General features: G+C 37.7%; 1 protein-coding gene across 1 annotated transcript in view; it reads right to left on the bottom strand.

Annotated features, from left to right (window-relative positions):
• The window catches only part of PHLPP1 (PH domain and leucine rich repeat protein phosphatase 1), a 208,933-nt gene that overhangs the window by 84,556 nt on the left and 96,572 nt on the right, over positions 1-27,805 (bottom strand). The window contains exons 2-3 of the mRNA XM_081801065.1: positions 18,769-18,965; positions 11,887-12,012 (exon numbers count right to left, since the gene is read on the bottom strand). Of these exons, the coding sequence (XP_081657191.1) occupies positions 11,887-12,012; positions 18,769-18,965 (323 nt within the window). The remainder of the gene's footprint in view (positions 1-11,886; positions 12,013-18,768; positions 18,966-27,805) is intronic.

Consider the following 27,805-nt stretch of genomic DNA (forward strand, 5'->3'; position numbering starts at 1 on the left):
TAAAAAATTCTTAACCTCTTAACTGACCTAGTTTTAATTCTCACTCCCTAAAAATGCTTTGGGAAGGCATGAGGGAGGAGCATATAAATTTAGAAGAGTGTTTATTAATCTTTTAGCTAAGCATTCTAGCAACTTATTTTCAACTCCATCCTCATCAATAGTTTTATAATACTTTATATCAAACCAAAGTTTCCAATTTTAATAAAATTCAAATTATCACCGCTCTACGACATGCAATCATTTCTTAAAAAAAAAATCTACAAATATATAGGAAATGCCTTAAATTGACCCCAGACCTTTTTGCAATGACATCTCTTTTCTTGATCCTGTACTAATATTACAATTTTATAAAATCTGTTTAACAACAGGTGAAGATAACTTTGGTATAAAATTAATTACAATATATACATTAAAGGAGCTACTAATTAATAATTAATAATTAGTAATTAAAATACACTAATAGGAGCAAAGCAAGGTGCCGATGTTGTTAAAGCCCTGTTAAAGCACCAGGCTATAACAATATAGAAAAAACAATACTGAGAAATTTAGAATAAGAGCTCCACCTAAGCATCCTGACCTCTCTTTGCCAGGCGAATGGAGGGGATGGGGACGAGTGAATCTCTCAACATATGTTTATCATTTGCCTCTATGAACCGGGCACTAGACTTGGTCCTGGAGAGGTGGCACTGTGTGTCTTCAAAAGCTTGGTCTCTTGAGACATGGACACCTACACGACCGTAATTCAAGAAGGTACGCACAATGGTGTGATGAGAGCACCCAGAGCAGAGAACACAAAGCTCAGAGCAACCCTGTGGCAATCCCAGCACCCACACTCCCCTCCCTCGCCTGGGCACTTGGGCAGAGACTTGCACATCACCACCAAGAGCAGACAGAACTGTGGTGTTTGTCCAGGGAGCTCGTTGCATGGCCTCCACTGGAAATGCAGACCTGGCACCACCTTTCCCGGAGCCAGAAGCAACAGTGAAAAACTGCGAGGAGATGGCACCAACAGCCTCCCAGGATCACTCCCATGTCACTCTGGCCGTTATCTTCCCCCCCACCCACACACAAACCCCATTGTGTTTCTGAGTAACAACAGAAAAACAGAGCTCAGCTTGGGCGGAGATCAAATCTGAACTCAGAGTTCCTTCCTCATTTCCGTATTGGCAAACTAGGTGTAAACAGTCCGTTTAGACAGTGGCCACCTGAGAATGTGGCATCTCCCTGACCACGGGGAAAGGAAAAGATAGCCAACCACAAAAAACACTTAAATTCTAGCTTTCTGGTAAAAGAAGTGATGTAAACGTATACTTAAATGATTCTACTATTAGAAACGAGCTACTTGTTTTGTATTTTAAGTTCCAAATCTAACATATAAGGTCGAGCATGTTAGACATAAAGAGGTCATTGACATTTTTCCAATTATTCCGTGATTCCTCACTTTATGAAATTATAAATCAGACCAGTCGGTAGACGAACTTAACTCTTCAGAGTAGGTGTAGGAAATGCAATACTCTGGGTTACAAATACTGGGATCTTCCAAGATAAGCAAATATATAATGGAAACTAAACTCTTAACATATATATATAAATATATAAATATAAATATGAATATATTTTATATATTTTATAAATATAAAGTCTATATATTATATATAAATATATAAATATATTTTTACTATATAAATATTTATATATTACTATATAAATATATATAAATAATATATATAAGTATATATATTTATATATTTACATTGGTCTAAATACTCAGACTAAAATGACTTAACTTCATAATATTAACATGACCAGATACAGAGATGTGGTTGATCATATATGGTGGATTCCTGAGATAGCAATACTTGACCAGTTTTTGAAGAATTAGACAACAGTAGTCCTCTCAACAATAAAATCAATTTAATCTGCCTTAGATGAGTGCTCGCTTCGGCAGCACATATACTAATCTGCCTTGGATGACATAGAAAGCACGTCAGATTTCTTAAATATGTCTTGGTCATCATTTAAGAAGACGGACGAGCAGTGCACAGTGGCTTCCCTAGCAGCATACCCCATACGACAGACTGTGTGACAAACCACCTCTTATTCTACCACTGAGCTGCCTGGATGCTGTTGACAACCTTGTATGTGAAGTACTTCTCTTTGACATTTTCAGTACATTTCAGTTATTGAGTCTTGGTCTGTTTTGTTCCCTCAGGCCGCTGTTAAACATTGGAAGTACAATTAAAGAAAAAAGAGCAAGGTAGCAGAACTTCCTGCATAAAGCATGGCTGGATACGTCATACCTTAGTTCCCTCATCTGCAAAATGGAGATGTGATAGTATCTTGTCCAGAGTTACTCCCTCTTTTGTTGTAAAACCTGACCTTGTAGAGTTGTAATGAGTACTTACTTCACAGGGCTGCTATAAAGCACCTAGAAGTGTGCTTGGCACATAGAAAAAGTTACCAAAACATCAGTTATTCCTATTGGCATTATTGCGGTCACTACTAGATCGATTCATTAGGCTAAGTGATTTTATGAACAAAATACATCAACAAGTTGGGGGTAAAAACAAAACTTCTTTTTATTTTGGCATCGACCTCATGGATGAATAACTAATTCACTTTGGATATAATGTGTGAAGCAAGGAAAATGATGGTCACATATTCCGGGCTCATCAGTTGGTATCTTCAAGTACGCATATCGATAAACCAGCTGAAGAAGGGATCTGGGAAACACATGACAGCAGGACTTGGAACTACCGGAGATGCTCCTCCTGAAAACAGATGGCTAAGGGGTGGAGGAGGGCACAGGAATCATGCTAACTTCAATATTCAAAGGCTATCAAACAGAATTATCCCCTGTTATACTAGAGAGCAAAACCGGATCGACAGATTGAAGCCACAGGGAAAAGACTTCTGCTCACTGGTCAGGAAGAGCCGTCTGGTCAGACAGTACACATGTCTGAAACACTGCGGACGGTTTTGGGAGGGAAGGAAGTCTGGGCGTCCAGAAGGTCCTTTCTGAATCTTGAATTCTAAGTCTCTGAACTAAGAGCACCTGATCATGGCTACAACTTAAGGTTCAACTAAAGAACACTTTCAAAGAAAAGACCAAGTAACTATTAAGATCATTATTCCAGAAAACTACAACTGGTAATATTACCTTTTTGGTGACTTTCTTAAAGGGCCCTTTGCAATCTTAAAATAATATGTTGCAACTTTAAAACACAGCTGTAAGCCCCTTGCTTGACACCGAGAATGTATTTTATTAAAGGTAGTAACAATATACAGATAAAATCCACATGAGGAACACATTTCTTCCGTTTGCTGAGACCCTGACCTAGAAGTTGAGCCTAGAAGAGTGCCCTGCATAAAGAAAGGGTGGAATTAGTCTTCTCTCTATCCTCCCTCCCCATGTCTCTCATGGCAACTCTGTAGTAACTCCAACAAAGTGCAGAATAAAGGGGAGGAAGTGAGAAGACCCAGGGAGGGAAGATGGAGACACAGGGGATCAGTTTCACCCAGTAAATGGACAAGCCGGCAGCGTTTCACAAAAGCATGCCTCTTTTGCTAGGGAATGGTAAGCAAACTAGGTATTTTTTACTTGGATAAAACTGGATGATAAAACTTTGGAGAAAATAAAATTAAATGGCTTTAAACTGAAATGACTCAGAATTCAAGGAAAAATCCGTTTTTTAAGAATATGTTAACTAGGGGCGCCTGGGTGGCTCAGTCGTTAAGCGTCTGCCTTCAGCTCAGGTCATGATCCCAGGGTCCTGGGATCGAGCCCCACATCGGGGGCCTGCTCAGCGGGAAGCCTGCTTCTTCCTCTCCCACTCCCCCTGCTTGTGTTCCTGCTCTGTCTCTGTCAAATAAATAAATAAAATCTTAAAAAAAAAAAAATGTTGACTAGGATTTCAGAACCAATAGTTGCCACAGGAAAAAAGAACACAGGATTAGCAATGTGGAAATAAGACGAGGCATAATTATAACCACAAAGAGATCATTTTAATATTTTACTAACTTAATCACAGTTTTACGTATCACAAAAACAAAATTTAATGCAATCCAAAATATTTCATCAGTCAAAGCAGAATTCCTAAATTCCCTAATTTCATAAACTGTTGCTCATATCCATAAGGAAGATTCCATAACATGAACTAACATGAACTTTTCTGTAACAAATTCATTACTATGTTAGAAAGTTAGTTATCATATTTGGTAACTTATAATCAAATTTCCCCCAGGAAATGACATGGAACTAGCAGGAAACAGAAAGGCCAGCTCTTTTTAAACTTTATCTAGCTTCTATTTTTTTTTTTTTCTTTCTCATGCTGCTCAGATATGTGTGATAGAACTATATTTTCACATTTTACACAGCTGTGCCTTTGTACTTACTTTATACCTCTCCTTGAAATGCCCTTCCCTTGTCTTTGTAGTGAACTCCTATTCATCCTTCAGAAACTCAATTTGCCCATTACCTACTTGAAGTCTTCCTGTACCCAAACAGCTCATATACTGGATTTCCAAATTTTTCTCATATCTTCACTACAGAGTTGGTACAAGAACAATCTCCTTGGGATGGGGTGACGTATTATAAGCTAAAATCTATGTCACATGGTTTAACTTAAGCTTCTACCACAGATCTGCTAGACTGTCCTTGGTCAAATAGCCCTTAATTCTCTATCTAAAGAATGGGTATAAAATGTGATGTGAAGGTTTCTAAAAAAACAAATGAACAACAACAAGAATAACAACAACAAAAACACCTGGACTTCTTAGCAGAAACGTACTGAGAGCAAAGCCTCTTACCCTTATAATCCCAATGTAAGCAACTACAGCACAATCCCTAAAAGACAGGTTTCAAATCATGCTGACAAAAAGCAGCATACTCCCTAATCTACACTTCAAACTAAGAGGCAAAAAATGTGTAAAAGATGACTAAGTAATCTTTCAGGGTTCCTTGCAGCTCCATCTAATGACACAAATCTTTATGTTGGAAACCTTAATCCTATTACATTAGAATGACTGGACTCAAGTAGTTAGTGAAGTATTCTTTGAGTGAAATCTGGACCAGAAAAACACTCTTTTTAAGCATGTGAAAGCCAAAGTTCAGTTGTGATTCACCATATACTTTATTCTGATTTAAAGGGGTGATATTTACTCATTACTTCATGTGATCTTTAATTCAGCATGAAATGTGGCCCTGACTTGCCTACACTATGCCTATTAAGAGTGAACCCAAGAGCGCCTGGGTGGCTCAGTTGGTTGAGCGACTGCCTTCGGCTCAGGTCATGATCCTGGAGTCCCTGGATCGAGTCCCGCATCAGGCTCCCTGCTCGGCGAGGAGCCTGCTTCTCCCTCTAACCCTCCCCCATCTCATGTACTCTCTCTCTCTCTCTCAAATAAATAAATAAATCTTTTTTTAAAAAAAAAAAAGAGTGAACCCAATATATCAAGGCAACCAAAAAGTTCACGGCAGTGACAAAAACAAAACAAAACAAAAAACAAGGGGCCTAGAATAAAATACTACGGTTAATACTGGAAGAAAGACAGGAGAGAGAGCCACTATGATAGCCACAGTCACTGGAAACTGCATGTCAGCCCCTGATCAACAAGGAGGGAGAAGCGTGCACGAGCTATGCTGCTCCATGGGGTGTGAATTTGTCACGATGGGCCATATAACACACATGTAACACAACTGCTCACAGGTGATAACTGCAGAAGCTGGGTCACAAGGTATGTGGTTGTTACTATACTATTATGTCCGTTTCTAAATATTTGACATTTTCCACAATAAAAAGTTAAAAACACATTCATGCACAACACCCAATCCACGATCTGATTCCCCCCTTTTTAAATCTTCCCTGAAATAAAGAAACAGACTTTAAAGTGGGACAATACAGTGCTGTGGAAGTAACTAAGGCTTAATAAAAAATTACATATGCTTAGGCTATAGATTCGTGTAAAGACTAACTCTGAAAAGAATTCACAGGATTGATCAACATGTCTAAAACTTATGCACTCCAAAAAGTGGGCCACAAAAATGGACATCAAGGTCAGCGTTTCAATGTCACTTGTGTCGTGTATTTGACAGGACCTCTTCTGCAGTTCCTGTTCTTCTCTCTACTATCACTCCCAGCCTTCCTCCCATCCCTCGGAAAACATGCTTAAGACATGTGCCCATGGTGAGCAAACAGAGCCCTTTTTTACACTGCATACAACAGAATGTTTACTGAATTTTTAAAGCATGTCGTGCATTAATATTTTAGGGATGACTTTACAATCAATATCGTAATCCTCCCAAAGGAGCTGTTTCCTTCACAGTATCTACCACTAACACCTACCCAAAACAAAAACTCCAAAGGGACTGCTTTGGGTATTATTTTTGCAAGCAATACTAAGTGCAAGGATTCAATTTTAAAAATAATAAGTATATAAAGGCCTATCTTGGTAGAACATATCTAACTAATAAGTTTTTATAAAATTTTCCCAAAATCAAATGAAACAAATTAGAAGATTAACACTTCTCTTTTAGCTAAGATCCAGAAGCATAAACTGAAAATAAAGGATTTTCCTTTTAAATTAATTATCTAATTAATTTTAATTTAAAAATCATCAGAATTGCTTCTCTTTGTCCTCCTACCCAGACTAAGGTGGGGATGGTCATTAAAGATCAGAAACTCAGATATTTCTTTCTGTTGTTGTTTTTCTTTCAGATTCTTATCAAAATGAATCTCATTTGAACATTAGGATACACAACAGATGAATGGATAAAGAAGATGTGGGGTATATATACAATGGAATACTACTCAGCCATCCAAAAAAAAAAAAAGAAATCTTGCCATTTGCAACAACGTGCATGGAACTAGAGGGTATTCTTGCTAAGCAAAATAAGTCAATCAGAGAAAGACAATTATCATATGATCTCACCCATATGTGGAATTTAAGAAACAAAACAGAGGATCATAGGAAAGAGAGGGAAAAACAAGACAAAATCAGAGAGACAAACCATAAGACATTCTTAACTACAGGAAACAAACTGACGGTTGTTGGGGGGTGGGGTAGGGTAACGAGGTGATGGACATTAAGGAGGGCATGTGATGTAATGAGCCCTGGGTATTATATAAGACTCATGAATCACTGACCTCTACCTCTGAACCTAATAATATATTATATATTAATAATTTGAATTTAAATTTTAGAAAAGATTAAAAGATAATGCAAAGAAGAGAAAAAAATTAAAAAAAATAAACATTAGGATGTATAGACATTCCATTCTGTGAATGTTGTGTTTCTCAATAAGAAAAGGAAAAGAAAGTCTCCACAGTAACCCTGAACAACTAAACTGTGGAACTTCCTAATGCCTACAGACATGAGGAAGAACAGAGACGGTGGAAACGGAAGCTGAAGGTATAAGTGGCTTTTAAGAGTCAGCTTTGGCCACTCCAAATTTCCCACAAGCACATAACCCCAATGGACCGAGCTTCTCATATCCTCTTTCCAGGGGCCCCAACCTACTCTCCCAGGATGCTGGATTAAAGAAAAAGATAAGAGCACAGGACCACCCTTAAGATACGAAGTTTAAAGAAGAGTACGGCTGTTTTATATGGGATTCACAACCAAATAAGGGGCTCTCACACTGATTCCTTCTATAATATCTAACCTCTTCAACCAACACCTTAACAACTCATTTCTCCTTCAATTCACCAACCGTAAAAACTTCTAAAAACTTTCGAAGTGTTTATCTGGTTTTTAAGAATGGAGAAAGGGGGGCGCCTGGGTGGCTCAGTTGGTTAAGCGACTGCCTTCGGCTCAGGTCATGATCCTGGAGTCCCAGGATCGAGTCCCGCATTGGGCTCCCTGCTCGGCGGGGAGTCTGCTTCTCCCTCTGACCCTCCTCCCTCTCATGCTCTCTGTCTCTCATTCTCTCTCTCTCTCTCTCTCAAATAAATAAATAAAATCTTAAAAAAAAAAAAAAAGAATGGAGAAAGGAAAGACACTGTATCTAAAATATGCATTTACTAAGATGTTCTGCCCTCTGTCCCTGACTCCTGACTTTTCAGGAAGAAATCTTTCTCCCCTACGTCTGCCATCCCTAATTATGTTACCCCAAAAGGCTGCTGTGGCTGTTAAGAACAGCAAAAGGTCCTTTGTTCAGATAAACCAAGCATATGTGCATCTTTATAAGCTTAAAATAAACATAAAAACAGGTAATACTTTAAAAAGATCGTCTGGCCAATCCGTGATAACAGCAGGAATGATGGCCATAAAATTGTTTTACTTATTTAGTCATTCTCACACACACACACACAAACACACACACACACAAACAGTTAAAATCTACTGTGTGCCAGGATAAGTCTATCATGTGCATATTTGACATAAGCCCTAAGAGATAAGTACTATTACTATTCCCTTTACCAAATGAAAAGGCCTAAAATTTAGAAGCTTTGACACAGTGTCAGGGCCAGTGAATGGTAGAATCTATGTCTGCTTTAGTTTGAAACCCGAACTCTTCACTCCCACACTATTTGGCTTCTCCAAACATTCAGAGCTTTTTTGAAGGGAAAGGAGGTTAAGGTTCTAATCTGAATTCATTCTCACTAATATCAGCCAACTACTAGTTAACCACTTATTAATACTCATAATTTAAGGTAATTAGCTTCCGTTCCCTCCTGGACGCACCCACCCACACCTGTGTGAAACGTAAGCTGCAGGCTTGTTGTGTACCTATGTGCGTGTGAATGATCTGCTTGCAGCTGCATTACACATCAGACACTTTCTAACGGCAATACAATAATCAGTGGAAGAGGAAACTCACACCAACACTCCTCCACCTTGCCACCATCACCTTCTCCTATGTCACAATTCTCCTTCCACCCCCCACCTTCTCCTACTGAGCGGCCTGATGCCTGCGTCTGTTCGTGGTTTGGATAATCAGAGAGAGAGCCTCGTTCCAGATACACTACCCTATTAGACCATGGAGATGGCATATTAGCCAACCAGCGACAGTGAAGAGTACTAACCAGACTAACATTTGACCTTTATGATCACCAACAGCGTTAGAAATCAACGATTTCCACACCCCATTAAAGAGACATTTCACAATCTACCTCTTCTGCCTCACCTCTTTGCTGTCTCTCTAGAAACAAACTCTTTGAAGTTAAAAACTGTATTTTGCCATTGTTTTAAAGGTGCCAATATAAAAAGTCTAATTAGTGCTATGGTTTCTGACTGAGGCTACAATTTACCTCCTTATTCAAAGCAAGAACCTAGAAGCCATTTTTCATTCCGACCTTTTCCTCATGCTTGATATGTAATTATAAGTAATCCTGTCACTCAATCTTCAAAACACATCCCAAAACACATCTATCCACTTCTCTCCGTTTCTCTTCTCACCTCTTGCCTGGCAGTCAGAACCCCCTGCTTTTCTTCTTGTCCTCCACACAACTGCAATGTCAGATCATGTAACTTTTTGGAAGAGAACTCTTTTAATGGCTTGCCATTATGCCAATAATAGAATCCAGACTCTTTATCCCGTTCTGTAACGTAAGACCCCTGCCTTCCCTGACTTCACATCCCTTGTTCCAGTCTTAGCACTTTCACACTATCTTCTCTGACTGCCTGGAAAACTCTTCCCATGACATCTTCAAATAACTGGATACTTCTTTCCTTGAAGTTCCAGTTTAAATGTCCCCTCTTCAGAGTTACTCCTCCTGCATTATACTCTGGCATTATAACTTGTATTACAGCACTGTGATTATTTGATGTTTTCTTTGTGTGTTTACTTATTAACCATCTACTTCCCCAATGTAAGTGCTCCCAAGAGAGGGGAATTAGACTTGTTCTTTGCTATATCCCAGTACATAGAACACATACTTAACATACAGAAGGTGCTTAATAAATGCTTGCCAGCTTCAGAACAGTGACTTACCAATTGTGTGGATGTCTAATATATGACTATTAAACTCAATACCTATTAATCTTTCTGTTATTGTTTCAATCAAAACAATCTGTCATTGGTAAGCTTGATAATTTATGTTTATTTACATCTTTATCCATGTTTAAGAATTTATACCTCTGACCTGTTCCAAAAAGAATGCAAAGCAGCTGACTATGACACTGGATTTGATTTAAAAGATCAAAACATCTCCACGTAGAACATTCTATAAAATACCTGACCAATACTCTTCAAAACTGTCAAGATCATAAAAAAACACAGGAAAACTGAAAAACTGACACAGACTAGAGGAGATAGAGGAGACAAAGGAGACATGACAGTCAAATACAATGTGGTAGCCTGGATTAAACCCTGGGACAGAAAGAAGACATTAATGGAAAAACTAGTAAAATCCAAATAAATTTTGGAGTTTATTTCAGAGTAATGTGTTAATACTGGTTTCTTAGTTTTGGCAAATCTATCATGGTAATGGAAGATGTTTGGGAAACTGGGTGGGGCTATGTGGAAACTCGCTGTACTATCTTTACAACTTTTCTGTAAATAGAAAATTATTCCAAAATAAAAAGTTTACTTAAAAAAAAATCAATGTCTCCATATAGAAAGAAATTTAATGCACTCTGACCACATTTTGGCATTTTATTCTGAATAAAGCAGAGTGTAGGTTGTTGCCTTATTGCCTTGAACCCATGCAAACACTTAAATATCAAAGCACAGTATTCTTTAATACTTGTCTCCTCACATTTGCAACCACAAAAGTAATTTTAAAACAACTAGACAGATGTACTTATTGCCTCTAATACCACATTAACTCTACATGCACGTCTGTAGGAAAAATGTCATCTTTCCCATTTTCTCTAGCAGGGTGCTGCCCTTCCACTTGCCTATAAGGTTAGGAGAATTCTGAGTCTTATCAATCCAAATTCTGCCTCTATTGCTACCTCTCTGAAAGGAGGGGAAACTAATGTTCATAAATGTTAGGCATCATCAGAGAACACAGTTTTTACCTGATAATTCAAGGGTAGCCAGTATTTCACAAAGTCTTTCTAGACGTTATTCTCGAATTTTCTATTAACTGTTTTACAAAGTCATTCCCTATTCATTCACTTGATAAATAATTACATCATACAGCAGTCTGAATCATATTGAACTTGGATAGCAAACTGGATTATAAATTCAAAAATATGAAAGCAAATTCCAAAGTAATGTTTCTGCACCCAAGAGAGGTTTCATCATTTCATAAACACACCCAAAACCAAGGCACAAAGTACTACAATCCACCCATTTTACACACAATTCTATAAATGTGATGTAAAATCATCTTCACACACACTACCTGAAATACCAACACTTATTTATCTTATTCATTATGTTATTCTAGCCTCCATCACACACACACACACACACATATACTGTTTCATAGGTCATGGTGATCTTATTTAATTAGGGGACTATAAAATGGTAAAAATAATGAAGATGTGAAAAGAAAGTAAGCCATTCGAAAGGCAGAAGTTGAACTGGTGAAAAGGAGATGGCACAGTTTAAACCACTTATATGAAAAAATAGAGGAAGAGGGGAAATTTGTAACAATTCTCTGGGTATTTTGTGGTTTTGCAGTTGTCCTACCCCGGGCCAGTCCCTTAAATATTCTTAGCCTATGTTCCTTATCTATAACATTAAGATAGTAATGCCAGTCTACCCCCTGAATTCTTTTTTCCCCACTTAGGATAAACAAAATCTAACAAATGAAATAAACTTAAAAATTTTTTAATTGGCTACTTTTCAGCCAAAATGAGCTTCTACAAAACTAAAAATTGCAAACTACTAGCAGTATCTGCAAAAAAAAAAAAAAGTATAATACTACATTCTGGAACTGGGTAAAGCAGAGAGGAACTCTTGAGCCAGCTAGAAGCTGAACAAGCACTTACCTTGGAGACTTGTCGAAGCCACCTTAAATACTCTGTGAATGTATCAAAACAAATGTAGTATGTCTGGCTTTGGGGTCCAGAGGAGCTAAATGCTAAACAGTGCTGGTGCTTTTTCACTTCTTCTACCTATAAAAACAAACAGAAACAAAAACGAGTCAGGAAAGCAGACCATTTACATAGTTCATTAACCATACCTTGGGCCAGTGACCCTGCACGGATTTGCATCTTTCCCTACATATGTTCCTCTTAATACTTAAAATGTGTTAAGTTCCTGAGTCTGACCAACCAATTTGAATTACAAGGAAATCGAAAATGGGGAGTTTTTTCTTCTTTAGATTTCCCCCACAAAAGTGAAATTCTTTTCTTCCTGTTTAAATTGGAACAGACTCCCTTCCTTATATTTCTCTATCGTCACAATAGGGTGCTGAGGTTCTTCCTTCCTTTGGGCGGAGTTGTCCTTAATATTTTACTTAAGGATTTTTAGTCTAGGTAAATTTTTTACTTTAAGGGACTTTTGTATTATTCTGAATTACAACCTTTTGAAAAAGGTCTTCAAGCATGTTAGGTAAGTTTTTAAAAATTTAACATGAAATTGAGGTTAACAATGAAATAAAACTCTACCAAGAGTCCTAATTAGTCCTTCAAGTCCTAATAAGGCAGTGATACAGTCAAATCAAATTTCCATTCCCAGTAAATTCTTCCTAAGGAGGAAAAGTCCAGATAATAAACTAACATGATATTACACAAGCTCCTATGTGCTTCATTTACAAAAATGATCACAAGTCACAAGGAAAGTATAAAAAATTTTCAAAAAGATGAGTATCACAGACTATGTTCTAGGACCAAAACACAAAAGTTAGATGTCAATAATAAAAAGTCAATTAAAATTCAAGTATACTTAGAAAACCAGTAACACACTTCTAAACAAGTAAAAAAAGTCATAATAGAAATTTAGGTATTCTTAGAACTAAACCATTAAGAAAGTACTACATATCAAAATTTATGGAATGCAACAAAAGCAGTACATAGGGGAAATTTTGTAATTTTAAATACTCATATTAGAAAAGAAGGCAGAAAATTGTTTTCATTGATATGTGTCTCAAGAACTTAGGGGAAAAAATACCATATCAAAAACTGAATAAACTCAAAGTAGAATAAAGGTGATAATAAAAAGCAGAAATTAATGAAATGAAAACCAAATATACAACAGAGAACATGAACATTAACAAAACACTGGTTCTTTGAAAAGGCTAACAAAATCAAATGTCAACTGATATTGGTCAATGATATCAATTGAAGATATATAAATACCATTAATAATGAAAAGAGACATGATTACAGATTAAGCAGAGATTTAAAAGAACATTATAAGCAATTTTATGGCAAAATCTAAGAAAATATATTTTACTAACACTAAGTCAAGAAAAAAACCAGAAGGCCTACATAGTCCTATAACCATGTAAGAAACTGAATATTAAAAAATTTTTTTCTCAAGAAGTATCAGGCCCATATGGTTTTATAGATAAATTTTACCAAAATTCCAAGAAACAGATCATTCCAAACTTGTGCAAACTCATCTACCAAACAAAAAGTGAAGAAAAATACCCCAACCTATTTTATAACCAAAAACAGATCAGAGCAGAAACAGAAAGGAAAATTATAGGTCAGTCTCAGTTATGAACACTTATCTTGAACAAAATGTTGCATCAGGATCCAGAAATACAAAAAAAAAAAAAAATAGACATGTGGAATCCAGAAATACCAAAAAACCCACTATACATCAAGGGGTGCCTGGGTGGCTCAGTTGGTTAAGTGTCTGCCTTCAGCTCAGGTCATGATTTCAGGGTCCTGGGATTGAGCCCTGAGTCAGGGTCCCTGCTGGGTGGGGAGTCTGCTTCTCCCTCTCCCCCTGCTTTGCTCTCTCTCTAATAAATAAATAAAATCTTTTGACTCTTAATCTTAGGAAACAAACTGAAGGTTGCTGGAGGGGAGGGGTGGGGGGTTGGAATAACTGGGTTGATGGACTTTGGGGAAGGTATGTGTTGTAATGAGCTCTGGGTATTATATAAGACTGATGAGTCACAGACCTATACCCCTGAAACAAATAATACATTATATGTTAATTACTTGAATTTAAATTTTAAAAAAAACTACATATCAAGAACAAATTGGATTTACCTCAGGAAAGGCAAGATGATATAATATTATTGGAACTATAAGATCTTTAATCACTTTAACAGGTGAAAGAAGAAAACCATATGATCATCCCCACAGCTGCAGAAAAAGCATTTGGTAACATTCACCACTTATTCATCATTCATGATAAAAACTCCTAGCAAACTAAGAACACAAATAACAACTTGGTATTAGCTGACAAAGGGTATTTATCAACATCTAAGGCAAACTTCAGTGTTAATGATGATGATATACCACTCTCTTTAAGATCACTGAGATGACAAGTATCTACTGTTTCTATTCAATACTATAGAGTTCTGGCCATTACAATAAGACACAAAAATGTATTAAAGAAGGAAGAAAATTGTCATTATTTAAATATTACATGATTAGCTACATAATAAACTCCAAACAATCTATAGACATTATATTAGAATAAAAAAGAAAATTTAGCAAGGTGGCTAGATATAAAATCAATACTCAAAAGACAACTGCATTTCTATACACTAAAGAGAAAATATAGTTTTTTTAAAATGCCATTTAAACTAATCAATATTAAGAGAAATCAGGCCAGTGATTTCTGGAGGATGGGGAAAAGTGAGAGGAAAAGAGTGAGAGGAAAGGGGTACAAAGTAGCCCAAGGAAACTTTTGAGGGTGTTATGATCATTTTTCTTCATTGTGGCGATGGTTTAATGGGTGTATTTAGCTACCTCTACTGTTATCAAATTACTATCAAAATATGCAGTTTCCTATAGGTCAATTATACCTCAATAAAATTTGGTGAAGATGTAGAGAAACAGGAACACTTGTACACTGATGTGAGTGTAAAATGGTGCATCAACTTTGGAAAATAATTTGATATCATCTTGTAGCATGTGCATATGTCCTATAGCCCAGTAACTGCACTCCTAAGTCTGTATCTAAGAGCAGCATTTCTCAAGGAGGTCATTTATTACAGGATTTTGAATTAAACAGTTCACTGTACATGGTGCAGTACTAATACTTTGCATGACATTTCATTCTCTGAGCCCCTGCCCCATAAATGCCAATATTTTCCCCTTGCACCAAAGATATTAATATTAACCAAACACTACTTTCCACATTTTCCAGACTTTCTGCAATTAAGGTGAAGTCATGTGACTAGTTCTGGACAATGAGCCATAAGCAGAAGTGACATGGGGTCACTTCTGCTTCCAAATATACAAGAGACAGTTCATGAGTCTTCTGTTGTCTCTGCCTCTGCCTCAGCACCAAAAGAAGGTTGCATGTTCCAAATGTTTTAGGAGAGCAGAGCCTCCATTAGGCTGGGTCCCCGGACAGTTATGTGAAAAAAGAAATCTCCACCAATTCACAGTGGACATTTAGGGGAATGAGAAAATGCGGTTATGTCAAGTCACTGACATCTGGGGGGATTTGTTACTATAGAATAATTTAGCCGATTTGTTGACTGTCCAATAATTTCACAATCAAAACACTTGTACATATTACCAAATGTCCCTTTTGGGCACAGTAACTCGAGTTGAGAACTACTGCCCTAGAAAATCTACTTGCATACCAGGAGGTATATCAATATAAGACTATTTCAGCAGCATTATTTATAATAACAAAAAACTAGAAGCAACCCAAATGTCCATCAACAGGAAAATTACTTAAGAAATTATGAGAATTTAGAACATTTAGAGAGGGAAACATTATACACAAATGAAAACCACATACAGCAAGCAACATAGAATCTTGTTATGAAACAACATAATACTGAGTGGAAAAATTCAATCACAGAAGCCCACACGTAGTACAATACCATTTTTATTCAGATCAAAAGCAAAACATAGTTTTATTTCAAAAAAGATTAAACTTATTTCAAAAAAGAAAATGATGAATATAAATTCTAGGACAATGGGTGGATACCTTTGGGGTTTGGGGAGGCAACGGGAAAGATGAAAGTGGACACAGGTAGAAACACTGGTACTGATACTGCCATGATTCCTAAACTGAGTAGTAGGTTAACGGTTATTCAACTTATTATGCATCATAATTTAGCAAATATTAAGTAAAATATTAAAATATGATATCTAAAAATCTGTTAAATTTTAAAGGATAAATTAAATAACCTAACACTTGCACAATGAATAGAAATTTACCTATTATATAATTTCTCCCCAACAATTAAATTTTAAGAGTGCTTCGTTTAACTTCATAGTTGGAATTTGACATTTGAAAATGTAAACTAAATGATCATGCTCAAGTGGTTGTCAGATTTATCAACAATTATTGCTAGGGTTATGGCCAATCTATCTCACACTTCATTTCTAGCTCTTCTTCACATATATTTATAAAAAACAAAAATAAAAACCTTCTATTTACTCTTAGTTTTTCCTTTAACAGAATGAAACAGCAGAATGAAAAAAGGAACAGATAAACATTAATGAAAACTCAGATTGCAAAGACTGAATTATTTTTCCCTAACTTGGTCAACAGGTTTTAAAAGACTGTTTTTCAACATACTCAATTATTTTTAAAGGCATAGTGCAAAACAGGTTTTACAAGGTTGGTCTGTGAGAAAAGGAAGCTATTTCAATTTATTCAATGGTAGAAGTCCATCCAATAATAGGCCTGGGAAACAAGACAAGTCTCTAGCTCTGAATGAAAATGCTAATTATAACTCGATCTTCTGACCTTATCTGAACATTCCACTGCTTTCCTGCCTTGGCTTCTCTGAGCACAATAATCTTTCTGACCATCTCCTTCATATGTCAAGAGATTTTTCACCCTTCAAGTTTTACTGTAATTGCTACCTCCTTCATCACAAAATTCCCTGATTCCCCACAAGAAAATGTAATCTCTCCTCCACTCATCTCCTGCACTACTTTTCTGCATCTCTCTTAGAGCAGATATCGTTGTGCCCATCCTTCACCTCTGGATAGTAAATTATAAGCAATTCAAAGGCAGGGATGATGACTTACCCACCTTGGTATTTCTGCAACACCGAGCAAAGTGGCTTCCCCACAGAGGTTATTTAATAAATAGTTGTATTAAATTTGCCTAAGCAAATGCCTAACATCATAGAGAAGAAAGAAACAGATTGTTGACCTAACAGGGCATCAAACATTAAATATACATTTGTAATGATGACCTATGGGAGTAATAATGATGACTAATTTTTCAGAATTCAGTCCAGAGGACAAAATCTTCAGTAATAAGATACCACTAATTCTTCAACGCTCAGACAAAAGTTAAGTAATGGTTTCAAAACAGGTGACTGAAATAGATCTAAATATACCTGGCAGCCTGGTCAAAATCTTTTTTAAATGATCAAGTATTAGTCTTTTTAGGATTAGAATGCATACTAGCAGAGGGGTGGGTAGGGAACTGACATGGGCTATTTACAGAAGGAACGACTAAATTATGAATGAAGAATGAATTTGCTACACAGCAGGTGAGTAACAAAGCCATTTACTACTGCACACACTTGATTTTACCTTATTCATTTCTAATCCCTGGAACCAGCAGATTAAACATTTGCCCATTTTAAAAAGTTCACTTTAACAAAAGTTGTGGGGTTTTTTTGTTTTGTTTTGTTTTTTGTTTTTTTACTCCTCTATTTATATCCTCCATGTTCTGCCTTCTTTCCCATGCTCATTCAGGAAGAAAAATGGTAAAGAAAATATTTGCTTAATATGCCCCCAATTTTCAAAAACCCTTTTCTTCATCCAAATTTGCCTTCCCATTTATTAAGAGATTATCGTATCATTTAAAAATCGGGAAATACTAACATATAATTATGGTAATGATACTCCCACCAACACTTGGGTATTAATAAATCGATCTGGCAAAAAAAGAATGTAAGATTTTCCCAAGCAATCTGGTTCTTTCTAGTTTATAAATGATAGGAATAAAATAATTATCATGCCCCAAGAAAAGCAGATAGTGATGTTGGTAATATCTATCAGCTGTATCACAGTTTTTCTCTGAAACAAGTTAACATTTCAGGTTGAAAAATTATGACTAGCTAAAGTTGATAAACTAAAAAATGTTAATTCTGGGGCACCGGGGTGGCTCAGTCAGTTAAGTGTCTGCCTTCGGCTCAGGTCATGATCTCAGTGTCCTGGGATTGAGCTCCGTGTGGGGCTCCCTGCTCAGTGGGGGGCCTGCTTCTCCCTCTCCTCTGCCCCTCCCGCTGTTCATGCCCTCTCTTCCTCTCTCAAATAAATCTTTAAAAAAATGCTAACTTCACTGGTCACTGCACAAAGAGAGACAGGTATGCCAAAGTTGGATCAAAGATTCATGCAAGAGAGATAGTCTAACCCTTGGTAACCATGCTTGAATGGTCCTAAAGCCATGGACTTCAGGGTCATTATACTATACTACACAATACATACTCAAGATATCAAGAGATGTCTACTCATAAAGAATAATTTATCATCTACAGCCTAAAATATAATACTGAATTTTAGCTGCTCTGCTTTCAAGCCTATAAGTAAGATGCATGTACTAATAAAGTAATGATCACCGGGGCCTCCCGTGGGCCAACAGCATTGTTATCTTCCACAACTCCACCATCCAACCATGCCCACTGGTAGAGCACAACAGGAACTGAATTAGACCTTAGATGAGTGAAAACCATGGACCCCATATTAAAGAAATGGCTCAAAGTAAGCTTAATGACACTGGGAAACCTGTTAGTATTTTGTTCGTTTTAAACTTACTTTTCCACCAATTAGTGGCAGAACATGCATCTTTCCGGTCAAGCTGTCTTTCACAGATGATACTATCAGGCAGGTCCCACACAGGATGACGTGGCGTCTGGTCCATCGGTTCACCGGCAATTGCATTTTGCCTTTACGGACATTATACATTCCTGAGAGCTGAATCCTTTCAGAGCTACCGGTGCTGTGAGGTTTTCCTAAAACAAACACAAGCAAACATTTTAGTCCAAAGAATTGGGCTCTTTTTATTTATTTATTTTTAAGATTTTATTCATTTATTTGACGGAGAGGGGAGAGGGAAAAGCAGACTCCCTGCTGAGCAGGGAGCCCGATGCGGGACTCGATCCCAGGACCCCAGGATCATGACCTGAGCCGAAGGCAGACACTTAACTAAGCCATCCAGGTGCCCTACAATTGGGCTTTTTTCCAACTCACTGGCATACCAGATAAACTATCAGGGCAACAGAGAATAATTATTGAGCAACAATCTAATTTACAATTGAGAGACTCTGAAATCTGCAATAATACAATTATGGTTAAGAACTACCACATCTACTCCACAGACATTTTAATTTTAGGTGAAGAAAAGCTTTTTCCTTAAAACGCTCGGAAAAGACTATTTTACGTCCTCTGTTAAACCCAAGTTTTATTTCCTTCTATATCCTGCACATTTTTTTTTTTTTACATTTAAAAAGGGATAACTTCAAGACTTTTATAAATGGCTAGAGTTAACTTAAGTACACTAAAAAGAAAATATTATAGACTGAGATAGGGAAATAACATTCAAGATCTAGCATTTAATGAAACTAATCAGTTTTAATGGAATTAACTGCTGATGTTCTTGCTCTACAGTTACTCGATGTACATTTACTGTTAAGGAGACAAAAAATAACTTTTCTAATAAGAAAATGTTACTCTATAAGATAGGTTAAGTACTCAAGGACAGACTTAACACCAATCTAGGAAGGATGCTGTGTGGTGGTGCATGTGACTCATGGAGGGAAGACAGAGAGAGAGGGGCACTGCGACTCAGAGACAAAGAGAGCGCTGGGAAAGATCTTAAGAGTCTTCGTTTCCAAGATGGAAATGAATCTGGCAGACTGATATTCAGACAAGTCCTATCAACTGGATGGGAGAACTACTGTGGTTAATAAATGACAGTGTTATAAACAAGGAGCAAAACATTCCCCGTTGTAGACACTGAATGTATAATGGCAAAGAGTACTGAAACCCATGCTCAGAAATAACTAATGAGAGGGGCGCCTGGGTGGCTCAGTCGTTAAGTGTCTGCCTTCGGCTCAGGTCCTGATCCCAGGGTCCTGGCATCGAGCCCCACATCGGGCTCGCTGCTCGCAGGAAGCCTGCTTCTCCCTCTCCCACTCCCCCTGCTTGTGTTCCCCTCTCGCTGTGTATATCTCTGTCAAATAAATAAAAATCTTAAAAAAAAAAGAGAAATAACTAATGAGAGACACGTGTCCTTGAACAGGACCCAAGCCAGAAGGGTTCTATTTATTTGGAAAGTTGCCTAGTTGCCAAAGGCTAGCAGAAAAAACATATTCAAGGGAAATTATATTCTTATGAATTTTAAAAATTCACATAAATACCAAGTAGTTTTGGTAGATGTCTAATACCTGCTAGAAAAGGAAACAGGAAGAGTAGCAGCACCAAAAATAGATCTCAAGAGATCCAGAGTGTTGGAACCCTTCCAATACATACCTTTGGGCAGAAATAACAAAACCAGCGGGTTTGAATTTCACTTCCTCTTTCTCCCAGTATATCAGATGTTTTATAAAGTAGATACTGCATATGACATAATTTTGCTGGGGCTGGGCCAGAGTGAAGTTTAACAGTGGTTTAGCTATTTCAACTTGGTGCCCAGCAAACAACTACACACCGCTAACACCCTCAAGGGAGCTGAGAACTCCACTGACTTGTTCAGTCACCAGATGTTAATGCCCCACAAAGAGGTAGGAAGCCCAGAAAACTTCAGATCAGACCTGACTTGCCAAAGGCTGCCAGTGATGGATCAGACCAGTCATTCGCTTGTCCCCTTCCATATGAGTTCATTTACCTAGAGAGAAAAATGCTCGGACTCCCAGTCTAAGAGCTCCTTTCTACATGACACTCTTCCTGTAGGGAAGAAGGTAAGTGTAACAGACTACTGCTTTCTAAAATCCAATTTCCATGAATGTAAGAAACATACACTAACGAGGAATCTGATCTAAATATGCACGTGCACATGCACACGCACGCGCGTGCACACACACACACACTTACATATGGACTAATGAATGCAAAGAAGGAGACAATTTAGCCACATCCAAGAGTGGCTTCAAGGACACTTGTTAACCTGTCACATTTATGTAGATCTGTGAGTAACCACAGACTGATGAAAAAGACAACAGGGATACATAAACATAGCCCTTCAATTCTCCCAACTCCACAAAAATCCTAGAGAAAGCCCTAGAACAAATCACCAGATAGAGTGGACGATACATCCCAGAAATATATAAAAGAGTATGGAGACATCAACAGAGACAGGCTTTTTATTCTCTAGTTAGAAAAATTCCCAAAGGGCCTTGAATAGTCCTGGAGCCTAATGGTAAGATCAGTCTGTCCTTGGAAAGCCCTAAACATCCCAGTCTGAATCAAACCCCTCCTTGTCTTGTTCTGAGTGAACTTCAATATCCTTGTGGTCTGCTCCCTCCCTGGGTGTTCCAGATCAGACATGTCCTCAGGGCTTGGCTGTGTATGGAGTACATGGAATATGGAGATGAATATGCACTATATACCTGGGCAACAACCCAGATGCACCCTCCTTTGCATCAGACTTCCTTATTCTATGACATAAGGAATTATTTTATCTCTCCCTGCCAATTCTTAAACTTCTCAATTCAGAGGAATTCCAATTGTCCTATGCTCTAATAAATATTGACAACACCAAGTAACCAATGCCTACCAGTTGAAAGTTGGATCATTCGTTAAAACTTTTATTTTAGAAATGTTACTCTAGGGACACCTGGGTGGCTCAGTCGGTTAAGCGTCTGCCTTCAGCTCAGGTCATGATCCCAGGGTCCTGGGATCGAGTCCCGCATCGGGCTCCCCACTCTGCGGGGAGCCTGCTTCTCCCTCTGCCTCTGCCTCTCTCTCTCTCATGAATAAATAAATAAAATCTTAAAAAAAAAAAAAAGAAATGTTACTCTAATTTCCTACAGATTTAAGGCATTTCTTACACGATCCAAGAGAAAAGATAGACAGCAAAAGCAAGTATTTCAAGCTGAGATAGAGACCTGACCACAACAGAGCGACTGAAGTCTCCTTCAGTCTTATCTATCAGCAGGGAATTTTACTAAATAAATGATTAGAAGAGAAGTATTTATTTATTTAAGGGAAACTACAGTCTGTTCTGCTACAATATTGTGATTCATTAATACCAATTAGCTCATATGATTATAAATAGGGGAATGGTGTCATTTTAATATGCATATTGTGTTGGTTCAAAAAGATTTACTCTAGAATTATAACTTTCAATAGCAAAGGAAAAAGTCCACAGCAAATATGCTATCTCAGTGCCCACAAGCTAGCATTTCTATTGTTCTGTTATTGTGCAGTTTTAATATTCCTTAAGGCAACTCAACTTCCAGCCACACTAGGATGCCCATGGGGACCATCTGGATTATCTCCCGAGGCCCCATCATTACTTTTGTTAGTATTTGGGTTATAAAGATGCATGGACTTATAGTCCTGCCCCCTTCCAACTGCATTTTCCCATAAACCCTTTTACTTTTATTTTACAATTTTGGAGAACATGAGAATTTTCAGGAATATATATATAAAGTAGCAAAAACACCTGTTTTAACTATAAGACCATTTAAACAATACAGGAATAAGTATAAATTTGGTTGTTGCCAATCACGTCTTTGCTAAATATATAACCGTGTCTATCACTGCAGTTTAAATATATGTCCATAAAATTCTTTTAAATTCTTCCCCTCAAAAGGTAGAGCCTAATTCCACTCCTCTTGCATGTGGACTATACTTAGTGACTCGCTTTTAACAAACAGAATGTGGCAGAAGTGAAGCAACTTCTGAAGGTCGTAAAGGGCATAGAACTTCCTCCTTGCTCTCTCTAGGATCACTCTTCCTCTGGGGAAACCAGCTGCCATGTCATGAGGACACTCTGGAGACCCTATGTAAAGGCCAACAAGGTGAGGCACTGAAATTCCTGCCAAAAGCCAGTGAGGAACTGAGGTCTCTTTTCACCAGCCACATGACTGAGCCATAATAGAAGCATATCCTCCAGCCCCAGTAGCCCTGGAGAATGGCTACCCCCAAGACATGCTGACTGCACACCTCATGATACTTGAGCCAGAAGCACCCAGCTAGGCCACTCCACTCCTGAACTCGTGATTCAGAGAAAGGAGGAGATAATAAATGTGCGGTGTTTTAAGCCATTAAGTTTCAGGGCAATAACTAATACAACTTTACAAAGTTGATTTCATTTAGCTCTATTTACCTGAACATAGTATTACTTAAATAACCCACATTTCCCTAAAATCATCTACAAATTTACAGAACTTTTGTATAAACTAGTGAGGGTCTACTGTAATCAGAAATAGTAAAAAACAAGAATAAGAATAATATATTAAGCAATCACAATTTCCAAAACTTTAGAGAATGAAAGTATTCATGATGATATGGCACCAAAAACTAAGGAAGTCTGATCACTGCATAAAAGTTAATGGAAGAATTTACCATGTCCTTAGAGCTGAAAATGGTCAGGAATGAGTGAAAACATTCAACCCTCACCCTCACCTCTTCTACCTTTAGAGCTTAGACTGATAAAACTCTAAAGCATGTTTCTTATTGCATATAAATCCTTAAATCCTTCTTGACTACCTTCAGTGACAGAAAGACTGAATTAAATTACTTGCCTTGGGTCATTTCAAGAGCTGGCAGAAGGATTTAAACAGCCCATAACAAGGTCTGGAGACCTGAGCACTGAACGGGCACCTGGGAATTTTGTCTCACAGTTGAAAGGCTAAACAAAGCTCAGCAAGACGTGCTGGCAGGAGCTTTGAAACAGATTTAAGACTAGCTGCTTTTAGCTAATGGAAATGACAACCAGCTGCTAAATAGATTTGGGGAGGGTTAATTTATGTATCAGATCAAAATATTTAAAGTCAACTACCCAGTAAATCTTGCTTCTTACTGACAGCTACTCAGTTTGATTAGGTTTATTTGTACCGCCAAAATTACTGTAGACCCTTATCCCTGAGAAATGTCATGCCTTGAACCTTTCTCTAATCTCTAAATTCTTGAATACCACTAGAGCTTATAATTTCCCTTATAATATTAATTAAATTAATTAAAACAGTACCTGGAAAATGTGAGCTAGCCCCTCATATTCTTATAGATTCCGTAAACACAGAGCCAAAATAATTTTTTAAAAATCTACCAAAGCAAGCCCTAATATAAACTATAATAAAATCAGCCAGGAACTTAAAAAATCTGAGAAGTCAGAGTAATGAAGATGATTACCACAACTGTACACTGTATGTAATATATAACAAACGATAATAAATTAAAATGTTAAAGGAAATGCTGAATGAAGACAAATCACAGCAGAGGGCTTCTAACCAGCTTGCACCAAAATCACCTGGAAGGCTTTCTCAAGACAGACAGCAGGGCTCCACTACCCAGAGTTTCCAATTCAGTAATTCTAGGTGAGGGCTAGAGATTCTGCTGATGGTGCAGGTCTGAGGACCACCACTTGAGACCCACTGAGCTAAAGCCATAGGTTAACAACGTCTTTTCGATCTGGTGATCGTCAGCATTTGGTTGATAAACCTTAACCAAAGAAGCAAGTGCATCAAGTTGGGGAAAGGATGAGAAAGGCAACTAGAAATGAACTAGAAGAGCAGGTGCTGCTTTTAGACCCGCCTTCGTCCCTCCTTCCTTCCCTCACCTCCTGTCCTCACAAGGAATTTGATTCACCTCTCAGGCATGTTTAGATTTCCCTCCATTCCATCACCAAAATTACCCCTTAGTTGTCTGAATACCCAATGCTCATATCTCTTCTTGGGATGTATATTTAGAGAAGGTATTTTCTTCAAAGGTGGGTTTCATTACACTCCTGCATTCACAGAGACCATAACACTTCCCTGATTTATGAGTTCCTTCAGCTCAGCTCCAGGAGCAATACATGGCTAGCTGGTGTGGCCTCCCCTTATTAACTTCACATTTGGCAAAGAAAATGCATTTGAGAAATTTCATCAAATCAACCTTCATCTGTCAGTTCAATGTCTTGGCCATCTGTTACTTCCCAGAAATGGCAGTCTCGTCTTTCCGTGCATAGCCAGACCATACCTTAGGAGCCTTTCCAACATTCTCCTGAGTTTTTCTTTCTCATTGGATGAGGAATTATTTCCTTGGCTAGAAAAATCACTGTAACAGTTTCACTAACTTTTTATTGTCATTTCCATTATAGTACATGGTAGAGTTGTTCAGGTCCACAGGTTTGTCAAGCGTCTGCCATATTTAACATTATTAAATTACCTACAACTTCCATTTTCTGGTTAAAAACCATCCCTGCTGATGAAAAATTTTCATCATCTGCTTTCCCAGCTGGCTTTATTTTGTGATACTTCTCCACAAAGGATAATGTCATAAGGCAACAAGCATTAAAGCATAGAACACCATGAGTGAAGAGAAACAGCTGAACTTCTCAAAACAATGAAGCCGGGCAGCAGGCCTCATGGTATGTTTGATTCAAATGTAGGCCTCAGAAAAATTACAAATGTCTATTTATCATGAGGCTTGGGAGGCCGTGGGATGACTAAATCTTAAATCTGAGCATGCCTAAGGTGCAATATGCCCATAACCGCTCTCAAAAGGATAAACATACTCACTACCTCCTTTAGATAAAAATTGTGACTTGTGTCAGAGGTGATGCATACTGCTGTGGGCGTGGAAATCAGGATGATGAGGGTAGACAGCACCATAGCTCCAGCTGAGTCAAGTTTTCACCAAGGGATGCTTTTATTAAAAGGAGGGTTGCGAAGTTCCAATGAGGCATGCACACATTGATAAATAAATGCTAAAATAAAAATTCTAAAATCAAGCATGAATGATTTTTGGATAATCCACACCACTACTCCTCCCTCTTACTAATAAAAGAGACCTGATACATTTCAGTTTCCTTTGCTGTGAAGAACAGACTTTAGCCAAGATGACTTGACAAGGTTCCAAAGAGCATTGTCCATGCATTCCTGTTAAGATGCAATGTGATCCAAAATGCTTTTCTGCCTCCTCGCTGAGAAGTAGAGTCTGGGTTTACATTCCACTTTATAACCCATACCTGATAATGTTTAAATTTTATAAGAGAAACAGATTCCAAGAGCAAAACAATCTAATTCCTCTCTACTGCATTAGATAACAGTCAACTACCTACCTTTTTTCCCTACAAGGTTGATTACATTAAAGATGTTAATCTAGATTCTGATGTTCTAAAACTGACCTCAAAAACTGTTATACCAATGTGACGTTCTGAAACACACCCATTCCAAACAGATGACCATCCCTCAACTTATTAGGAATCTCAAAAAAAACCAAAAAACCAAAAAAACAAATACAAAAACCTCCCATAATTAGCTCATTTATATGATTTACCTATAGGTAACTATGGGAAACTTGAGAAGCTTTATTTTAAACCTTCTCAGAATAAAACACAAAACGTATAAAGTTCTCACTTATTTTCCATTATTATTTTTTATACCATTTTTTTATTTTATTATGTTAATCACCATACATTACATCTTTTGATGTAGTGTTCCATGATTCATTGTTTGCATATAACACCCAGTGCTCCATTCAATATGTGCCCTCTTTAATACCCATCACCAGGCTAACCCATCCTCCCACCCTCCTCCCCCCTAGAACCCTCAGTTTGTTTCTCAGAGTCCATAGTCTCTCATGGTTCGTCTCCCCCTCCGATTCCCGCCCCCCTTCATTTTTACCTTCCTACTATCTTTTTTTTTTTAACATATAGTGTATTATTTGTTTCAGGGGTACAGGTCTGTGATTCAACATTCTTACACAATTCACAGTGCTCACCATAGCACATACCCTCCCAATGTCTATCACCCAGCCACCCCATCCTTCCCACCCCCACCACTCCAGCAACCCTCAGTTTGTTTTCATCACCTGAGATTAAGAATTCCTCATATCAGTGAGATCATATATGTCTTTCTCCGATTGATGTATTTCGCTCAGCATAATACCCTCCAGTTCCATCCTTGTCGTTGCAAATGGCAAGATTTCATTCCTTTTCATAGCTGCATGATATTCCACTGTGTGTGTGTGTGTGTGTATCTCACATCTTCTTTATCCATTCATCTGTCGATGGACATCTTGGCTCTTCCCATAGTTTGGCTATTGTGGACATTGTTCCTATAAACATCAGGGTGCACGTACCCCTTTGGATCATTACATTTGTATCTTTGGGGTAAATACCCAGTAATGCAATTGCTGGGTCATACGGTAGCTCTATTTCCAACTTTTTGAGGAACCTCCATACTGTTTTCCAGAGTGGCTGCACCAGCTTGCATTGCCACCAACAGTGTAGGAGGCTTCCCCTTTCTCCGCATCCCCGCCAACATCTGTTGTTTCCTGACTTGTTAATTTTAGCCATTCTGACTGGTGTGAGGTGGTATCTCATTGAGGTTTTGATTTGGATCTCCCTGATGCTGAGCAATGTTGAGCACTTTTTCATGTGTCTGTTGGCCATTTGGATGTCTTCTTTGGAAAAAATGTCTGTTCATGTCTTCTACCCGTTTCTTGGGATCATGTGTTCTTTGGGTGTTGAGTTTGATGAGTTCTTTATAGATTTTGGATACTAGCCCTTTATCTGATATGTGTTTTGCAAATATCTTCTCCCATTCTGTCAGTTGTCTTTTGGTTTTGTTGACTGTTTCTTTTGCTGTGCTGTGTTTCTTTTTATCTTGATGAAGTCCCAATGGTTCATTTTTGCCTTTGC

The sequence above is a fragment of the Leptonychotes weddellii genome, chromosome 13 (assembly GCF_054177405.1).
Source record: "Leptonychotes weddellii isolate Sample4059 chromosome 13, ASM5417740v2, whole genome shotgun sequence".
In the NCBI taxonomy this organism is placed as follows: Eukaryota; Metazoa; Chordata; class Mammalia; order Carnivora; family Phocidae; genus Leptonychotes; species Leptonychotes weddellii.